The sequence below is a fragment of the Ascidiella aspersa genome, chromosome 6, assembly GCF_963924565.1.
Source record: "Ascidiella aspersa chromosome 6, kaAscAspe10.2, whole genome shotgun sequence".
Taxonomy (NCBI): Eukaryota; Metazoa; Chordata; class Ascidiacea; order Phlebobranchia; family Ascidiidae; genus Ascidiella; species Ascidiella aspersa.
The window spans coordinates 1,904,821-1,923,760 of record NC_139452.1 but is presented as its reverse complement, the minus strand read 5'-3'; the positions used below and the strand labels follow the sequence as shown (position 1 = coordinate 1,923,760).

Below are 18,940 nucleotides of genomic sequence, written 5' to 3'. Positions count from 1 at the left end.
TTTGGCTTTAATTTATTTGGTCTTAAAAATATTGTACTATAGATTATTCTGCTTTAGATGTAAGTATTATTATTTTATGTTGCGATTTTAAAGTGTTTGAAAGCTAGGCGGTATTATGTATAACAAAACTGTTATTGGGAATTCATTACGCCCGCCAAAGCTTGTTTGAGTTCGGCTTTGGCCTGCGACTACAAGAAGTTTGCCGATCCCTGCTTTAATGCATTGCGTTCGCGGGTTAATAATCTGTACTCATTTGGTCAGCAGAGAAATTGAGTTTAACACCCTTGTAATAAACTGGTCTGATCATTTTGCACTCGCCTGCTACATAACACAAATTTATGCAACACATGGTTATGTATAGTAGACTACACAGTTATGAAAAGCAATTGTGCAAAAACTGTTATGTAGTACACAGTTATAAAAAAAAAGAAATTGTCTGATACATTTGTTTTGTAGTAGGCTACACTGTTATAAAAGCATTTGTGTAATACACTGTTATGCGAGATAAAATGCACCAAATTGACTATGAACCTATTAGATTATTCAAAAGAATAACTACCGGTATAGCCGGGTCGCGTACGCTGCTCGAAATAAACTAAAACATGCAAAATGCCAAGCAAGTTAATTTTTCTCTAATTTTACAACAAAGACAACATTTTACTGAAATAAAGAAACAAGCACAAATGTATTTCTTTTGGAATATATTTGATTATAATTTCAAAAATTTATACAAAATTAAAAACAAGATTTTATTTTCTGTGGAAAAGCTATAAAAATAGGTGTTGTGCACGCAATATTCGAAACAAATAGTCATAGTTATTTGCCAAGGTTATGGCTTTAAAATTACTAACACTGAAAATCAATAAATATGGTTCAATTATTGCAGTAAAACAAAATTGTTAATTAATTAAGGCGGGCCATTCTAGTTCAATTCAGTTTCACTTTCAAGTTTTTAAAAAGCAGCATGGGCAGAGAAATAGCAATTGCAAAAAAACAACTTTAAAGTTTTACTGTTTTGAAACAAAACTTTTAGATGAGCTGAACATTAGCCAGGCACATTCTCGCTTGGTTCAGTTTCGCTGCCAAGGTTTTGAATCCTGGTCATAAGAAGATTTTTGCAGCGGATATAAAAAGCATCAAACCAGTTTGAGTAGAGTAATGGGTTCACTGCACTATTAATGGGAAGTAAAATGCCAGCACTAATAATGTAAACATCTTTGGAAAGTGGAAAACCAGATACAGCCAAGAAGCCACAAATGCATAAAGGAATCCAGCAACAAAAGTCAGTAAAAAGCAAGCGAGAAATACGCCTTTGCAATTTAGTGTTGGCTTGTTTCTTTTTAGCTTTCGACATGTTGTTACTTTTAATGTAAATGACAATATAAGACACAAACATGAAAATAAACAATGTACAGTTAAGGGTTATCAGAAAGGTTGAATATTGCCAGGAAGACTCATTTACTGAAGCAAATAACCTAGGCATGCAAACGCTAGTTTCACCATAGTAACCAAATTCACCTTTAATAGGAAATCTTGGAAATGTTGAGCTTATTAGTTGTTTTATGTCATTCCAAGGTTGATCAGTAAAATTATCCTTTAATATTCGTTTTGCAAGAAGCAGTGTTTCGTTTCGGGGAACTCTGTCGGTTTTATAAAACAGATTTGGAAACCAAACATGAGAAATAAAGTAACCAGATGGGTAAGGAATTAAGGGTGCGGCTGCAAGCAAGATACTTACAAGCCATGCAGAAATACAAGACAAGTAAACTTTATAGAGTTTTATATCCCTAGTTTCAAATGGATTACACACAGTATAAAGTCGATAAGCTGTCATTGTTGCCATAATTAAAGCACTTGCATCAGAAGCTAGGATTACCAGAAAACCGAACAAACTGCAAGGAATACTTGTTCGCCATGCGGCATCATTCAAACAATAATCACCTGAAAGTTGGGCGCCTTTACCGGCTATACCAAGCAAATAAACACCCATCAAAAAATCGGCAAAGGACAAATTTAAAATAAAAAAATGATTCATTTTTTTTACTTCACTGGATTGCTTATAAGTAGCCATTTCCTTAAAGGTGGTAACAAAAACTGTAAAGTTTCCACCCACAGCTAGAAATCCCATGACCCAGAACATTACTCTAAAAAAAAGGTTTGCAATCATTTCTTTCACATTTGAAAACACGGTGTCATACTTGCTAACATCCGGGCATTCGTCACTTCCGTCCGAACACTGTTGTAGTCCATCTTCAACCAAGTCGATGTCGACCGACAATGGTTCTTTGTTGACGCAATAAAACCTTGTGTCCTTGCATCGAGACTCCATTTCATCTGTTTCGTCATCACAGTGGATTATTCCGTCACAAAGAAGGGTGACGTCAATGCTGGCAAACCTTGAGCGACGACAATTGTAGCGTTTTGGGCAAAGGTTTTTTCCGGTTTCGTTGCAAATTGATTCGTTTTGTCCTACCATCAATAAACCCTTACAGGCGAGTACCTCAAATATACTACTTGATAAACAAAAGTCATCACAGAAAGGGGGTCGGGTTGCACAATCATCACATTCATCAGAAAAAGATTGACATTCAGGTCTTCCGTCGCATTTCGTCGCCTCAGCCAACTTATATCTGTAATAACTCATGTCAAAAACATTGCATGTAACTGTTTCAAAACTTTGATTCTGCGAACGGCTACACAAAATGTTGGACTGTCTCGCACAACTGACTTCTTCACTACATAAAGCATCTTCAATATTCAAGCAGTCAGTTTCATTGTGGCAATGTATTTGATTGGGAGGGCAAGTGTCTCTAGCGTCGCCCAATATTCCCTCACAAACAGTCTTCCATTACAGTTCAACTCGTCGCTTCCATCTTTGCCGTCCTTGTTTCCGTTACAAATCGTCTGGTAATCGATACATTCACTCCCGTCTTTGCATCTCCACTGAAAGTCATCGCACGATATCGTGCAGTTCAGTTCGTCACTATTGTCGTCGCAGTCCTTCAGCCCATCACACACCGACCTTCTAATAATGCATTTGGTGCCTGTTTTACATTTCCAAGGCCGATCTTTGGGGCAAGGTGTACAGTTCGACTCATCATCGCCTGTAACACAGAGCCTTGATCCGTCACAAACCCGACTTGGCACTATACAACGTCCTTCCTATTGGCATAAAAACGCGCCTTGCTTGCAAGTTTTGCATTCCAATTCGTCGGTAAAGTCGTCACAGTTTGTAAACCCATTACAAGCATCGCATTGGTCGATGCAGGCTTCTTCATGTTTACATTGAAACTGATAATCGTGGCACCCTGAGGAGCTGACTGACAGTTTCACAAAAATGAGTAAAGCTAAAAAACCAACCTCATTTTCGTTACTCTTTTACTAATTTCCTACAGGTTTTTAAAGCTGTACGAAAAAACATGGAATTCGTCAACTTTAAAAAAATAATAAAATAGATATATTGAGCAATATGTGCCATACCTACAAAAGTACTTTGAACTCAAAATTAAAAAATCATTGCCAAAATAACAAATGAAAATAGCTTTGGGGTTGCATTAAGGGGTTTTTGCTTTGGGGTTGCATTAAGGGGTTAAGGTGGTTCTAATATAGGGGTGGGCAATTATTTTTAACCGCAAGCCACATGAGAAACTTAAAATGTTGTCGCGGGCCGGGTCAAAAAGGAGGATCTCAAATGCACGTAATATGACGTCATACTACGACGCTAAAAAAATAAATAAGCTAACGAACTTGTTATTACGTTAGGAGTTGTGCGAAAATGTGCAATTTACGTGGAATTTTACACAAAGGAAAAAATGTGACTATAGACTATTTCAGTGTTTCTTAACCTTTTTTACTTGGGGCGCACCTAGAGACATATGCAAACAGGGCGGCCCACCTTGCGAGCGAAGCAAGCGCGAATTTTTTTAGGTGTACCGGTATTTCTCTTAAATTGCCTGCATTTTTTTTATTATATAGGTTTTATATAGTTGCATATCTTTAAAGGGACTCTAGCATTAAGACTAAAACCTTATTTTGTCCATTTAAGTCTTGTTTCGATTAATTTTGGACTTATTTCGTGTTTAGGTCTTATTTAGACTATTTTAGATCTTATTCTGTCGTGGTTATTACTGCGAATTTGGCGTTATTATGTCGGTGGTCTTAATAGGTCTACTATGGTAGCCTATTATAGATTAATTATCTGATTTAGATATTGTTGCTCTGCAGCTCCTATTGCGTTTTCTACTTTAAAGGCTTGTGGAATCAATGAACTAAGCCTCATAGGAAAGTAAAAAATATATGTTGTATATAATAGTATAATAGGTCAACTACATTATTTCATCCTTTTGCTCGCGGCCCACCTGGCAGCCTTCTGCGCCGCGGCGCACCGGTTGAGAAACGCTGGGCTATTTGTTTTAAAACGAAAATTTAAATTTAGACACAGAGGGGAACGTCAAGCATTGAGCACAGATAAAAAATGTACATTGCTTGATATATTGGCGTTTATCAAGTTGTGGGTCAAGTTGACTAAAAAATTAAGGTTAAATACGTAAAAATTTCCCACAAAAAACTTGTTTTTTGGCTTTTGAGGCTTTAATTTACCGATGTGTTATACGGCCATATTGCAAAGAAGGTAAAAATCGGGAGAAATACATAACATTAACTAAATTAGGCTGACAAACGTGAATTTGTATGTTTAGAAAACGGCATGTATTTCGTTCATATTTTAAAGTCGGAATACATTCGAAAGCAGCGCAATATATCTATATATATATTAGGGTTAACTTTGTTAAACTTTTGTTGGAGAGAGTGCCACAGTGCAGAGGACGCTTTTAATCTGTAAATATGGCCAAATAATTCGTGGAAGATGCGAAAAAGACAGAAAAGATAAATCATTTTAGTCTTTAAAACATGCTTAAAATAGAGTTTGGATCCGTCCCTAGAAATAGTGTTAACGATACAACCTAACATGTAACACTTGCATTTAACCACACATCCATGGATTCTACAACGTTGTGTTTGGACGAGAGTAAAATCTATTTCTGTCCTAAAGGCAAAACCATTAAACGTAAAAAGCTATGACTAATTTACAAGCGTGGTAAAATCACGGACATGCTAAATATTTTAGTTTACCTGGCGAAAAATACCTGACTGGGCTATTTTTCTTACGTCGAAATAGTAAAGCAAAAAACATGTCGGAAAAGACTTTAATTTGTTCAAGGATATACCAATTTTAAGTGGCCAAGGATAAAAAAGTAGATTTCAACATACTTCAACGTATTATCAACGTAGAAATTCCCCCTTGTTTTCGCTCGGCTTATGTATTTTAAGAAAACTAAGCCGCGGGCCGGATTAAATTGCCTGGCGGGCCGGATCCGGCCCGCGGGCCGTATGTTGCCCAGGTCTGTTCTAAGATATACTTTTGGTAAAATCAGAAATTTCAAGTGCAAATTATGAGAAATTACAGAACAAATGGATTGTGAAGTTGCATGTTGTTTGTTTTTAATTAATGTCTGTTATGTCGTTTTTAGAGAACCTTTTAGCTATTATTAACGTTACAACGAAATACCCGGCGTTGCCCAGGTTAAGTAGGGTATTTACTTATAACATTACTTCGGACTTCGGCCGTTTCGAAATTACTTTTCGAAATGCGACACTGATCTTTTACGTTTCGTAGTTTCAAACAATTTTACCCTTTATTTTGTTGTTTATTTTCATTCTATATACAGCCATTAAAGTTATATTGCTAATGACAAAAGCACTATTTTTTTTCTGAATTTGATTTTATATTATTTGTAATACCATTGAAAAGTTTACTCATTTACAACTTCCCTAAAGAGGTTATTGTTTTTTCCTAACTTTGTTGTTGGAACGCAACACCTATAAATGAAAAAAAAAAAATTTGAAAAAAAAAAAAAAAAAAAAAAAATTTGAAATTTCAAAATCAAGCTTGGTTATCCACATTAATAAAGAATTGAATTTTCATTCGATCTTGTTAACAGTAGTTTTACAGCCATGATATTTTACAGTAAAATGAAACGCAATCTATCAACGCAGAAATAATGCAAAAATAATTAACACAAAACAACGATGATGCCAAAACTAACTTGGGAACAATAGTAATTATATTGAACCAGCAAATCCACTTTATTATAAACTTGCTTTTTGTAGAAGAAAATAATTCTCACTGGTGATTGTATTTACCAATCCAGCCTTTTATGTCCAGTCTTTTTACTCTTTATCAAGGTGAAATACATGCGCTATGAACTCTCTCGTTCAAATACGCTCACAGTCAACTAGGTACAACTACTACGTCACACCGTGTACTTTGGGCAAATGGGTTTATTGTGGCCGGGTACGGAAGCTTCAATGTTAAAAACTATTTTGGAACGACATGTGATGTTTATTTTGGAACAACATGTGATGTCTGCTATGACGCTTTGGTGTAACAATTTGAAATGATATTTAAAATCTTCCTAAATTGTCTTTGTTTAACCTAATGTTTCTCAGCCTTTTTTTGCAATTATCAATGTTTCTAAGCGTTAACTCGGGAACATCCAATAACTTAAAAAGCAACAATACCTAAAGCAGAAAAATCTATTGAACCATAGTATTACGATCAACGACATAATGAAACCAGATGCGTAGTTTTAATATCCAGCAAAGAATAAGAATTAACCATCTGACGTCGGCCGTTTTGGTGTTAAAAATGGGTTAGGGTTGTAATTATTGGGGTAGCTGGTTATTTACGTAGGTGTTTAGAAACAAAATATGAAGGGCCTTGGCCTGTATTGATGCCAATGGTGGTCACTTTTTAACATTATTTGTAATTGTTATTCTTGTCTACCTTCTGGATTCTATACCGAAACATGTCTGTTAATAAATATGTGATTTTATCAGTGACGATCCGCTACCAAAGGAATATCGCAATATCAGCCATGGTTTTGATCCAAGGCAGCGATTGAACTCTTAAACTAAATTTAATAAAAACAAACAAAACAGTAAGCTAACAACTGGAGTTTTCTTGACATGACGCTACAGACGTTTAATTTTTTTTTTGCTTGTTTGGGCATAGCAATGACGTCATTTGGTATTGGATAGGATTGTTACAACGTGACGTCATCACTATGGTACGCTTTTTGAAAAAGACCGGCATCGGAATAAAATATCAAGTATCGCATTTAAACATTTTCTATAGCAATTAACTAAAGAGTTGTTTTCAACACAAGAGCTGAGTATACAAACATTTTAATTATAGTTTCGATAATGTATTAAGATAATTGTAACTGCAAATTGTTTGGCCGATCGAAATGTTTAACTGAAGCAACTGATTTTAATCTTTGGTTGCTTACAGTTTTGTTGTAAAAGTTAGCGATAAGTTAAAAATGAACAAACTGGTATTTGTTGTTGTGGTTTTTGCTGCATTGTTGATGATGTCTGATGCTGCGAAGCCAGGACGAATTCGAAAACCGTAATGTCATGGAGTTCTTCAACCGTATTATTTTAGTAAGTTGTCGCACTCCATACAGCATGCACGCCTTGCGCACGCCTTGTGCACGCCTTGTGCACGCCTTGTGCACGTTGGAATAAAACATTTAAAACATGACCAAACAAGACTAATACATAATATAATTTTACCTATACAACGACGCTTCGAGTTCGGAGCGTGATGACGACGACTCCTCTATGATACGTGTATAACCTTCTAGCCTCAGTATGATTTAGCTCGTTTTAAGGGAATCGTTGCGCAATTCTATAGGATTCACAAAATTGAACATTATATATGGATGCGGCCCTTTGTAGCAAACTTGCCCATTCTGGTCTAAAATCGGGGCGTATACAGAATATATTTTTCAAACGACATGCTTCGGTTGTAATACGATAAGTATAGGAATTTTCCGCCGTGGATATTACTATGTATTTGGATTTATTGTCATTGGCCTTAATATTGTGTTAATATAGATTAAGTTATGAGTCTTATTGTGTGTTTCCTACATTAACGTAACGCAAGGTCCCCAACTTTATCGCTGAAATGTAGTGCATTAAAATCGTGATATAGTATAGACAGTCAAAACGGTCTACTTGTTCTTCTTTCGTGTTGGTTAGATATCTGGGCAGTGGCCTGTGAGCCACTGCGTGGTAGAGAATTTCGCGGCCAATATTGCTGCCCAACCACCGGGACTGGAAAAAGTTTGGACATTCTTCCACGATGTGGTTTGCCGTTTGTGTGGCTCCGCACTCACATAGTGGGGAAGAGGCAAGGCCCCATTGAAACATAGAGGAGGCAAAACGCCCGACTCCTGGTAACAATCGGTTGCGTCTCACATTCGCTGTTCTCGACAGCTCTGGGGCGCGGTAGTGAGCCGCGGAGATGGATGCATGTAGCTTTGTCTTGTGATGGGTCCGCGAGCAGTTATTTATTGGCACATCCAGTAGTTTGGTGTGTGCACTCCTGGACCATGCGGCCGCACAGTATTCTGCTGGCGCGTATACAAGCGCGAGTGCAGTAGATCGCAAAACTTTGCTGCTGGAACCCCATGTTGTGCCAGCGAGTCTTCTAATTAGAGCACCTCGGGATGAGACCTTGTTCCTCAAACCCTCAAGGTGTTTTCGAAATGTGAGGGAGCGGTCCAGTTTTACTCCAAGGTAGGGGGGGGGGGGGCACGGGTCAAAGGGATCATGAAGTAACTCATGAAGCACAAGTAACTAATGAAGCACAACCGATAAAGTTGTTCATTTGAATAGCAGCCGTATTTTCTTATTCAAGAACTGAAAATTAATGAAACTGTTAACAGGTTGTATTTCAATGTTGGCGAGCATTTGAACAACTGTGCTTCATCAGGTTTAGGATCTCTAAGTTAAGCTATAAGGTAAATGAATGAAGTGTAGTATTAAGCTAGGCCAAGTTCGTTCTTATGAATTGCCCAATATTTTAAAGCCTATTAACAACGCAAGCTAATGGACCTCCTTATATTTGGTAAATACGTATTCAAATATTAATAATAGGTTATTGTAATTCTTAACCAACGTTTTGGCAACCTGTTTAAGTCGCCTTCGTCAGGGTGAATGACACCAAACAATTGTATAAAAATGCTTGTTAAAAACGAAACAACACGATTATTGATGCTGATGTTTAATGCTAATCTTAATACAATCCACAATCTTCATTTAAGCGAATTTTGTAGTTTAGAGGCGTAGCTTAAAGCACGACTTCAATGTATATTTCAACAGGGAGACATAACCAGCGTACTATTAAATCGAAATTAAACAAACTGCCAATGAACTGCAGAGTGCATACTGTCAGGTCGCATATAAATTTATTGTACATTCGAAAAATTCAGCTTAACTCCGCTTTTCAGTTTACAGGGCAGTACAACACGTCTAGCAACTATGGCGTTCATATCGTTCAGTCTAGTTGCAGTAGAATTCGAATAAACTAACATTAGGAAAAGCGAATGCGTTAGGGATTATCTGGTAATTTAAAGACCTCGGTAGGCAAGTTGCAAAGAACCAAAACGATTTTTAACAGTCTTTTCGAATACACACGCGAAACAAACACGTTACAATTAAAAAGAAATACCGATGGCCAATATTTCAAAAAAATGAATAAAGTTGCAGGAAGTTTTAAGTAAACTCTTATACTTTTGTCGTTTCCCAAAATATTTCGTTTTAAATTCCTTCCAGACAAACTTAAAAATTTCGCCAATTCCGAAGAAACCAAATAAGTTTAAGAATGCCGTTCCGGAAAAACGTGATTCCAACATTAATGACAACATTGCGCCCAAGATGGTTTAAACGTGACATTAAAACGCCATTGCAACTTGAATAAACTTGATTTTAAGGCGCAGCAGTTGTTTGTTCTCCACAGATGGCTGGAATATATTGTCTGTGAAAGGTCTTCGCTAGAAACCGAAGCAGGGAAAGAAAATTTCAAGACTCTAAATAGCATGAGGTTAAAGCCGTGCACAAATCTGAAACTCAAATCTTAGTCGAAATATAAGGCAGCAGTATATTGTCACGGCAACCTAAGTCAGACGATTTTTAAAACTCAAGTAACCTTAGGGAGCATGAGATTACTGGAATATTAGTCTAAATACATTCAAAAAATACCTTTTTTACCAGTACGAAGTAACTGGATAATTATTTTGGTGAAATGTCTTTTCCGACTCATATTTAACACAGCCAAGCGTAAAGAATTACTTTTAAAGGGGAGGTGTCATGGAGTGTTCATGCGGTTCTACAGCGAGAGGTTGCCCGTGGCCCCTGAGCCGCGTGCTCTAGTCACGTGTCTGTAATTATTTATTATATGTTGCGCACTGATTGTATCGCAATGTAAATTACGCGACTACTCGCCTATAAATGCTCGTGCCCTTCTTGTGTTATTCGCCATTCGAATTAAACCAGATGTTGAAAATGAATAAAGAGTTATTCGAAACGTTCAAAATGATACCTACTTCTGTATGGGCTTTGATATTCTTATTACGTCTTACTACAACCTCCAACCATTATGCTCCAAAGAATTAAACCAGTTACTTACTTGGACTCTGTTTACTATTCTTGCAAGGCAAACAAAGGTTAGAAACACAACAACAAGAATAACTTATTCTTTTTGAACACTAATTTTAATCAGAAAATACTAAACATGATAAAAGAGTAAGGTATAAAATTTCTATAATCTATATATCAACCGAATTTATGATTTAAGATTTAAAATATTTTTAAAGGAAATATATGTAGCTTGCGTTTAACTGATTAAATAAACAACTTGTTTAAAAGTTTGAATTGCAAAAGTTAGCGATAAGTTGAAAATGAACAAACTGATATTTCTTGTTGTGGTTTGTGCTGCTTTGTTGATGATGACTGATACTGTGACGTCACAACGGTAAGTATGTTCACGTAAATAAATAAAAAAAACGTAATCAATAATGACAGAAATTTGAACTACTGCTATCAATCTAAAACAGCTTGATAAAATGTAAGACCTAAAACATTAAACTTTGACCGAAGCCAAGAATGTACAACTATAGTTACAGCAAACAGTCAAACCGGTGTTAAATATAGGAAGACATATTACTCGTCGATTCGACTAGAAAATAGAAACAATGTTGTTGACTCCTTAAGTTGAAATTGGTAAACTCGTATAATTATAAGCCATAACTCAACCAAAAATAACAAAGATTACCTAAAGCAAATTGTGTTGTGTGCAAAAAGTTTGATTAATAACACAATTTATAAAATGTATTGAATGCCAACACTTCATTTAAGAGATATTTGACAAAAGTCCAAGTTATGTCTTGTTGCATGATTTTTCTGTACAGGGGTGGTGGCGGCCTTGGAAAACTAGAAAGAATCAGAAGTTTTCAGGCGAAAATAAAATTGAGGGTGAGAATAAGTTTTTGCGAATAAAGTATTGGATTGTTGCTTGTTGGTTTGACACAACTATTATAATTCACTATAGGATTAAAATAAAATACCTCGTTTAAATCACTTTACATTATTTGATTAATTTTGGGATACGCCCCCATCTATACATAACACAATAATACTTGATTAAACATTAATAATGTAAACTAATTTCAAATTCCTTCAGGAGGAAAATAATCAGATTGTGAACGACTTCAATCAAGAAAAAGCATCTTCATATAACAAAAAATGGTAAGTTTAACTCAATTTATTGAAAACGATAATATTGTACGGACACTAATTTTATTTTAGTCCACATATTGGATATTAATTTTCCGTTATCGTTGACTAATTTCATTTTAGTGAAAAAAGTCGTTAATTTCTTGAAATTACTTATTTTGTGTATATTGTGTGCTCTTATCTTCATTACTTTGTGTATGTGCCAGTGTTGTAAACAATTCATTTTGAAACGGCTTAAGTCACATTTGAGTCAAAATGCCAATCAAGTCATAATCAGAGCAAGTTTTTAAGTCAAGTCTTTGTCATAAAAATTAAACCTCAAACTATTAAAATGGTTAAACTCATCCGATTATGAGTAACAATAAAACCAAAAAATTACAAACTCGCAACATGTAGCAAGTTAATTGTTTGTGTGTAAACAACTGAGATAAATAAGTCAATTTTATAAAAAAAAAAGCTTAATAAAAACACTATGTTTAAGTCAAGTCAAGTCAAGTCATTTGAAAATCGTAACCTAAGTGCACTTTAACTTAAGTCATTACAACACTGAGTTTTTGTTTTAATTATCGTGATTCATGTTTCAGAGATTCGTCATCTTCAAAATGGACCAAAAACAACATTGTACAAACAACATAAGCAACTAATCTTTCTAATAATTAATCATTAGATGCTTTCCTAAGCTTATAAAGGTCACTAAATCGCTACAAAATCTTATTACAAACTAACTGTAATGTTTCATGATTAAATTTTTTTTAAATATCGTTTTTCCTGTTTTAAAGATGATTTGCCATTATATCGTGAATTATTGTTTCGTTGTGTAAATAAACCAAATTTCTTGAATTAATATCATTGTTCTAATCAATTAGCAAAAATGTAGCAAAAGCCTCCCGATTGATTCATTTTTATTGTTTATTTGAATCAGGAAGCCGAACCGATTCTGAACGAAATAAAAACAGTTTTAAAAAAAAACTAACTTAGTTAGTCATTTCAAAGCTTGTTTTTGGACTCCGCCATGGTGTTTTTTGTATTCGCTTCTGTTTGGTCACTACATTCGCCGAGATGATTCCTGGATTATTCTAATAATGCGTTACCACCATTTATTAAATACGCTGTACATAACCTCGCTAATTATTACGTAAAAGTTGTCTATGCACCTGGCATTAACTTTTTTTTGCTCGCCCAACAGCATTTGACGGAAACTTAAAGATTACGTGAAAGTTCTCGAAAAGTAATTAATTTGCTGCCCGAAAAAACGCTGACGCTGCCCCACATATAGCTACAAGCAAGACAGTAGTTGTTTCAATATTCTACTTTGAACATCCCTACTGGCGAGTAAATCAAAGAACGTGTCAGGAAAATGAGTTACAAAAAAGGCCATAATTAATCACAAATATAAGTTAACTGGCAAATTTGTAAATAATGACACTTGTTTCGTTGGGTTTTGCAATACTACGACCTAGCTCAAAAGGTATGCTTTTTCTAATGTTGTTCTTTTTTTCTCTGGTGTTAACTGAATTTGGTATTGGTTTTATTTAGTGTTTACTACTAATGGACAAAAAGTAACACTGAACACTAAGTTTTTTATTAAAACATAAGATTCACAATTCAAAGGCGTGTCCAAAATAAGGACTTAGCTCTATTTGCGTATTTAAACTATAGAACCTGGCATTATTATTCAGCATTAGCTAAACAACTACTCGATCTTAAAAATACTAAAAACAATTTTAAGTTTTACTTAAATTACAGAAATGTTTAAATAACAAGGCTTTATTGACAATTGATGCAACATATCCACGACATCTATTATCTTCCAGGGATTAAACAGTGATTATAAAATCCTTACCTCAATATTAGACATTAAATTAGACATTTTGAAACTTTGACATCATTTTCTGGTTGACATGGAAGTAGTTACATTACCTATTATATAACACACCAGCTCACGTGACTAAAAGAATTCCTAATTTTGGCAAAAATTGTTAGGCTTTTATAAACATCGAAAAAACACAATTGTCAATGTAAAGACAACTTTAAAAGAAAATATAAAATATAAATATAAAAGCAACCTAACACCGACACACTGACAACACGCCACCAGCAAACTGCCAAAATGACACTAATAATTTTATAACATGTCATTAAAACTGGCACTAAAAGTCCAGCCAATGCCACCGGCCACCAGCCAGTATGACACGACACTGACAACCTGTCAAAATGACACTAACATGGCACTGAGTGACCACTACCTGCTAATGACAGCGACCAACAGCCACAAGCCAACATGACACCGGCAATCTGCCAACCACAACCTGTCACATTGTCGATGACATCGGCAAACTACCAATATAATACTGACCACGCCATATCACCGTGTCAATGACATCGATTCATGACACTGAACACAACCTTGTCACCTTGTCAATGACACTGGCACCGAAAGGTAACCACCTGCCAACATGATGGCAACGGCCACCTGCCACAAACCAACATGACATCGCCAAACTGCCAGGATGAATACCACCTGCTCATTACACATCACCTGTCACAAGCCAACATGACACATGACAATGACACATGACACCACCAAATTACCAACATGGCACTGAAAGGCCACCACATGAAAGATCAACACTCTGCCAAAATGACACTAATAATTTGCTAACATGACACCGACCACCAGCCAACATGACTGCCAGCAATCTTCCAATAAGACACTGACCACCAACCAAAATGACACCGACCACCAGCCAACACCAGCAATCTGCCAATAAGACACTGACCACCAACCAAAATGACACCGACCACCAGCCAACACCATGACACCGACCACCAGCCAACATGATACCGACCACCAGCCAACATGACACCGACCACCAGCCAACATGACACCGACGACCAGACAACATGACACCGACGACCAGACAACATGACACCGACCACGTGCCAACATGACACCGACCACCAGCCAACATGACACCGGCAATCTTCCAATAAGACACCGGCAATCTGCCAATAAGACACTGACCACCAACCAAAATGACACCGACCACCAGCCAACACCATGACACCGACCACCAGCCATCATGACACCGATCACGTGCCAACATGACACCGACCACCAGCCAACATGACACCGGCAATCTTCCAATAAGACACCGGCAATCTGCCAATAAGACACTGACCACCAACCAAAATGACACCGACCACCAGCCAACACCATGACACCGACCACCAGCCATCATGACACCGACCACGTGCCAACATGACACCGACCACCAGCCAACATGACACCGACCACCAGCCAACATGACACCGACCACCAGCCAACATGACACCGGCAATCTTCCAATAAGACACCGGCAATCTGCCAATAAGACACTGACCACCAACCAACATGACACCGACCACCAGCCAACATGACACCGACCACCAGCCAACATGACACCGACCACCAGCCAACATGACACCGACCACCAGCCAACATGACACCGATCACCAGCCAACATGACACCGACCACCAGCCAACATGACACCGACCACCAGCCAGCATGACACCGACCACCAGCCAGCATGACCACCTGTCAGCCAACGTGACACCGGCCAACATGGCAACTGACCACAAAATAACTGACTAGGTGCCAACTTTCTACACTGAAAACATACAAACATTACATCTGACGTCATTGATTTGTTCAAGAATAGTAACTGATCTATTGTAAGCCACAAACTGACAACAACACCCACAAGTTGTGGTTATAAAAGTAAATGTATAAAAGTTGGTTGTATTCACCTTGTCTCCATCCATTGAATAAAACTTGTTGAGTTCACTTGGATTCCATCTTGTCCATGAAACGCCAGGAATCTTTAAACAAAAGTGGAAATAAATAAAAAGCTTTAACCCGACAATAATTACCTGATACTGAATCTTGGTCTTTATTCACGAACTTGGTTGAATTCCTTCATGTTGGTGATCTGCAATTTTAATGTTTTATATTTTTTGACGAAAGTACATTTTGTAGCGAATTTCTTGCACAATTAGTTTATTTGACTTCGAAATTCGGCATACTCACTTAATCGGCATGCCTTAATAAATTGGCCAAACCAATTAAACGCTTCAGATAGATTGACAAATTTTTTTGAATTAATTGCTGAAAATTTTATTATATTGACCTTGTTTTCTTCGATGAAAAGAAATTAAACTTCTTGGATTCGAGTTGATTCCAACTTTTCCCGGAAAGAATCTTAAAACACAAAACTTACTAAATATTGCTTTTAAACCCGACAATAATTACCGGATACTTAATCTTGATCTCTATTTACGATCTTGGTTGGATTCCTTCATGTTGGTGATCTGCAAATTTAATGTTTATGTTTATTATTAGACGAAACTAAATCTTGTAGAGAATTTCTTGCACGGTTAGCTTATTTATTTTATGCAGCTGAAAGTAGCCTCGTTCTAGTTTTAGTATTTCGAAATAGTTTTATTTCATGTGAGGCAAGTTATTTATTTTTACCTTCTCAAGAATCAGGTGTGTCCAGTAGGTGGCAGCAGTAAGCAAGTGTTGATCCTGAAAATCAAAAAAAATACACGAGAAATTTGATGCAGTTTGCAACTAAAGTTAAAACGAAACTTACCCGAGCTCATATTATGACTCAGCAACTTTGGTGGTAGTGCTTCTTGCTGACTCCGCGGAATTTATCAGAATCGTACTTTTACATGAAAAAAAATCTGATTCACTAAAAATGATTCTCTTCTTTTTTCTACGATAATCCTGAATAGAAATAAACTATCTGCAATTTTATGATTCTGTTTGCGCGTGTTCTTTTGCAATCTTCTAAAATCTGCATAACTTTGAATTTTTCGGACATAGATCTAGACCATCTTACCAACTGGTTTTTAGGTTGTCGCCTTCGATCACCATTTTTGGTCCGCGATTATAAATAATAAAACATATAAATAAAATTGTAAACCTTTAATTTAATGTCCGCTATTTGATAAAACTAAAATGGTAATGTTTAAGCAAAATGCCGAGTGTTTAATTAAATAAATTGTTAGAACGCGAATTTACAATATTTAAATAGAAACTAAAAATGCTTGACCATTCGCAAAACCACAAATAAAAGCTGTAACGCGCCCATGGTTGTATTTTACTTATTATAATTAACATCGAATTTGTGTGACAAGTTTTCAAATTAGTAAAGTTTACAATAAATGCCAACTTCACTTGTGGTATAGAAATAATCTTAAAAGATTTTTTAATCGTATTTAAAGGGATTTGCAACAATGGTTAGAAAAGGAAAAAAATGAGATTGATACGAAATCTGTTACGCAAAGTAAAGTTATTCCTGCTGAATATCTCTTTGTCTCAAGAAACTGAGTGGAATTCAAACTGAACCCTGAAATAGCTGAATTAAGGTTAAGCTACGCAATATGAAACCTAAACCGGAATTGCACAACCTAGAACAGAGATTGTGCAATACTGAAATTAAATTACGCAATATTAAACTGAAATTACGCAACGCAGAACCAGGATTACGCAACACAGACGCGACATTACGAAATGTAAAACCGAGGTTGCGCAATGCTTAACCGAGATTACGCAATATACGAACAAGATTGCGACATATTTGTGATTTTAACAAAAAATATAAAATCCCACAAGCGAGGTTGACGCGCGCTACAGCCAACATACTATTGTTACGTCACTTGGTTAAAGACGATGCTTTATGACGTCACAAGAAATTAGATGCGAGTCGTCTTGGTGAAATAAACTAAAAAATAAAATTTAAATTTTGTTGTTACGAATATAGCTTAAAAGCCGATACCAGGGTTCAGTACCACAATACATAACTAGTCTGTTCTTTCATTACCTTCTGATTTCATGTTAATTTCACGAATCTTTAGTGGCACCTTGTGGAATAGATCCTGTAGTCGAGGATCGCTCTTGATTTCTCTTTCTTTGCTGCCATCTGTGATATTCAATTATATTGGGAATGTTGCTGTGGTACTATAATCGCAAATAACAAAATAGTATTTAACAATGTAGTCAACGAATAAAAATTGACAAACTAACTAAGATTATTTTACACGCAATTATCAAACGTAATGTGTATATATATATATATATATATAAAACGTTTGATGTGTATATGTATATATATACTGTATTGTATATTGTAACTGTGTTAATTCTACACCATGTAACTAAATATAAAGTTTTTGTTTACCTTTAATGTGAAATATTGTGTTAAAACCGTTGTAAAGTTGCTCCATTTTTATCAAAGGAGATGCACTTTAATCTGCGTATTTGAAACCAAGGTTAAATGTAAAGCAAGTATGTGTTAGTCCATGCAGGAAAACTTACCAGCTGCTGCGTGCTCCGCTTAACTTGCTGCTCTTTCCTTGTTGGCTGCAGTCTTCGGTTGGAAGTTGATGTTCTGCGCAAAAAAGCATCTTGTTGAGCTTTCTGTGAGTATATATTGACATGTGGCAGGTTATAGAAAACAATCAAGCTTAATATAAGCTAGGGTTAGATACAGTTGACTGCACAAATCTCAAATGTTTTTTGAGCCGGGAGCATAACTTGTAAAACCACAACATAGTTTTCAGTGGAATACATACACCTGCTATACTCTGTGGTCTATCACCATAAACTTTTTATTTACTTCAAGTAATGACAAATTACGACAACAAAGGAATCATTCCGTAAACTCCAAAAGAAATTTCAACACAATCAAAACAAACCACCAAGCAAAAACAAACAGCAATAGTCATAAGATGCATTAAAATTAAAAAAAAAATATTAAACAAGCAGAAAATTTAATGTAAAATCATTCCAAGAACAACAAAAAGGTTTGAACAACAAAACCCTTCAATGACAAACCAGTAAAAGCAAAAACCTTCCATTACACTGAAACGACAAAATATTATCCAAGCAACCAAGAAGACAAATACAAAATCCTTTAAACAATCAAAAACAAAATATTCCATTCAAAAAAAAAAAGAAAAATGCAAAACCAAAAACCCTTTCCACAACCAAAGAAGGCAAAAACAAAATCTTTAAAAAACCAAAAAAAAAACACAAAATTCTGCAAACAACAAATAAAGACAACACAAAATGCTTCAAACAATCAAGAAAGACAAAAACAAAGTAATGCTTTCAAATACCCAAAAACGACAAAAACAAAATCCTTCGAACAACAAAAAAGATAAAACACAATCTTTCACCAAATTGAAAAACAAAAAGTGAAAACCAAATATTTCAAAAACAAAAAGGACAAGCTAAAATCGTACTACAAA

The 18,940-nt window shown here is 35.9% G+C and overlaps 1 protein-coding gene and 1 long non-coding RNA gene across 2 annotated transcripts; one reads left to right on the top strand and one right to left on the bottom strand.

Moving 5' to 3' along the window:
* Nucleotides 1–1,045: 1,045 nt before the first annotated feature.
* Nucleotides 1,046–2,167, bottom strand: LOC146139111 (G-protein coupled receptor GRL101-like). Its single transcript, XM_083391658.1, has one exon. The coding sequence runs from the start codon at nucleotides 2,165–2,167 to the stop codon at nucleotides 1,046–1,048; it is 1,122 nt and encodes a 373-aa protein (XP_083247784.1).
* A 9,148-nt stretch (nucleotides 2,168–11,315) lies between these two features.
* LOC146139110 (uncharacterized) lies at nucleotides 11,316–12,478 on the top strand. Its single transcript, XR_014501329.1, has 3 exons — nucleotides 11,316–11,379; nucleotides 11,588–11,652; nucleotides 12,225–12,478. It is a non-coding gene; the product is annotated as an uncharacterized LOC146139110 (long non-coding RNA).
* Nucleotides 12,479–18,940: the final 6,462 nt, after the last annotated feature.

What these genes read in the sequence shown, in the direction of transcription:
- LOC146139111 (XM_083391658.1), bottom strand. Translation starts at nt 2,167, where the DNA reads ATGATTGCAAACCTTTTTTTTAGAGTAATGTTCTGGGTCATGGGATTT.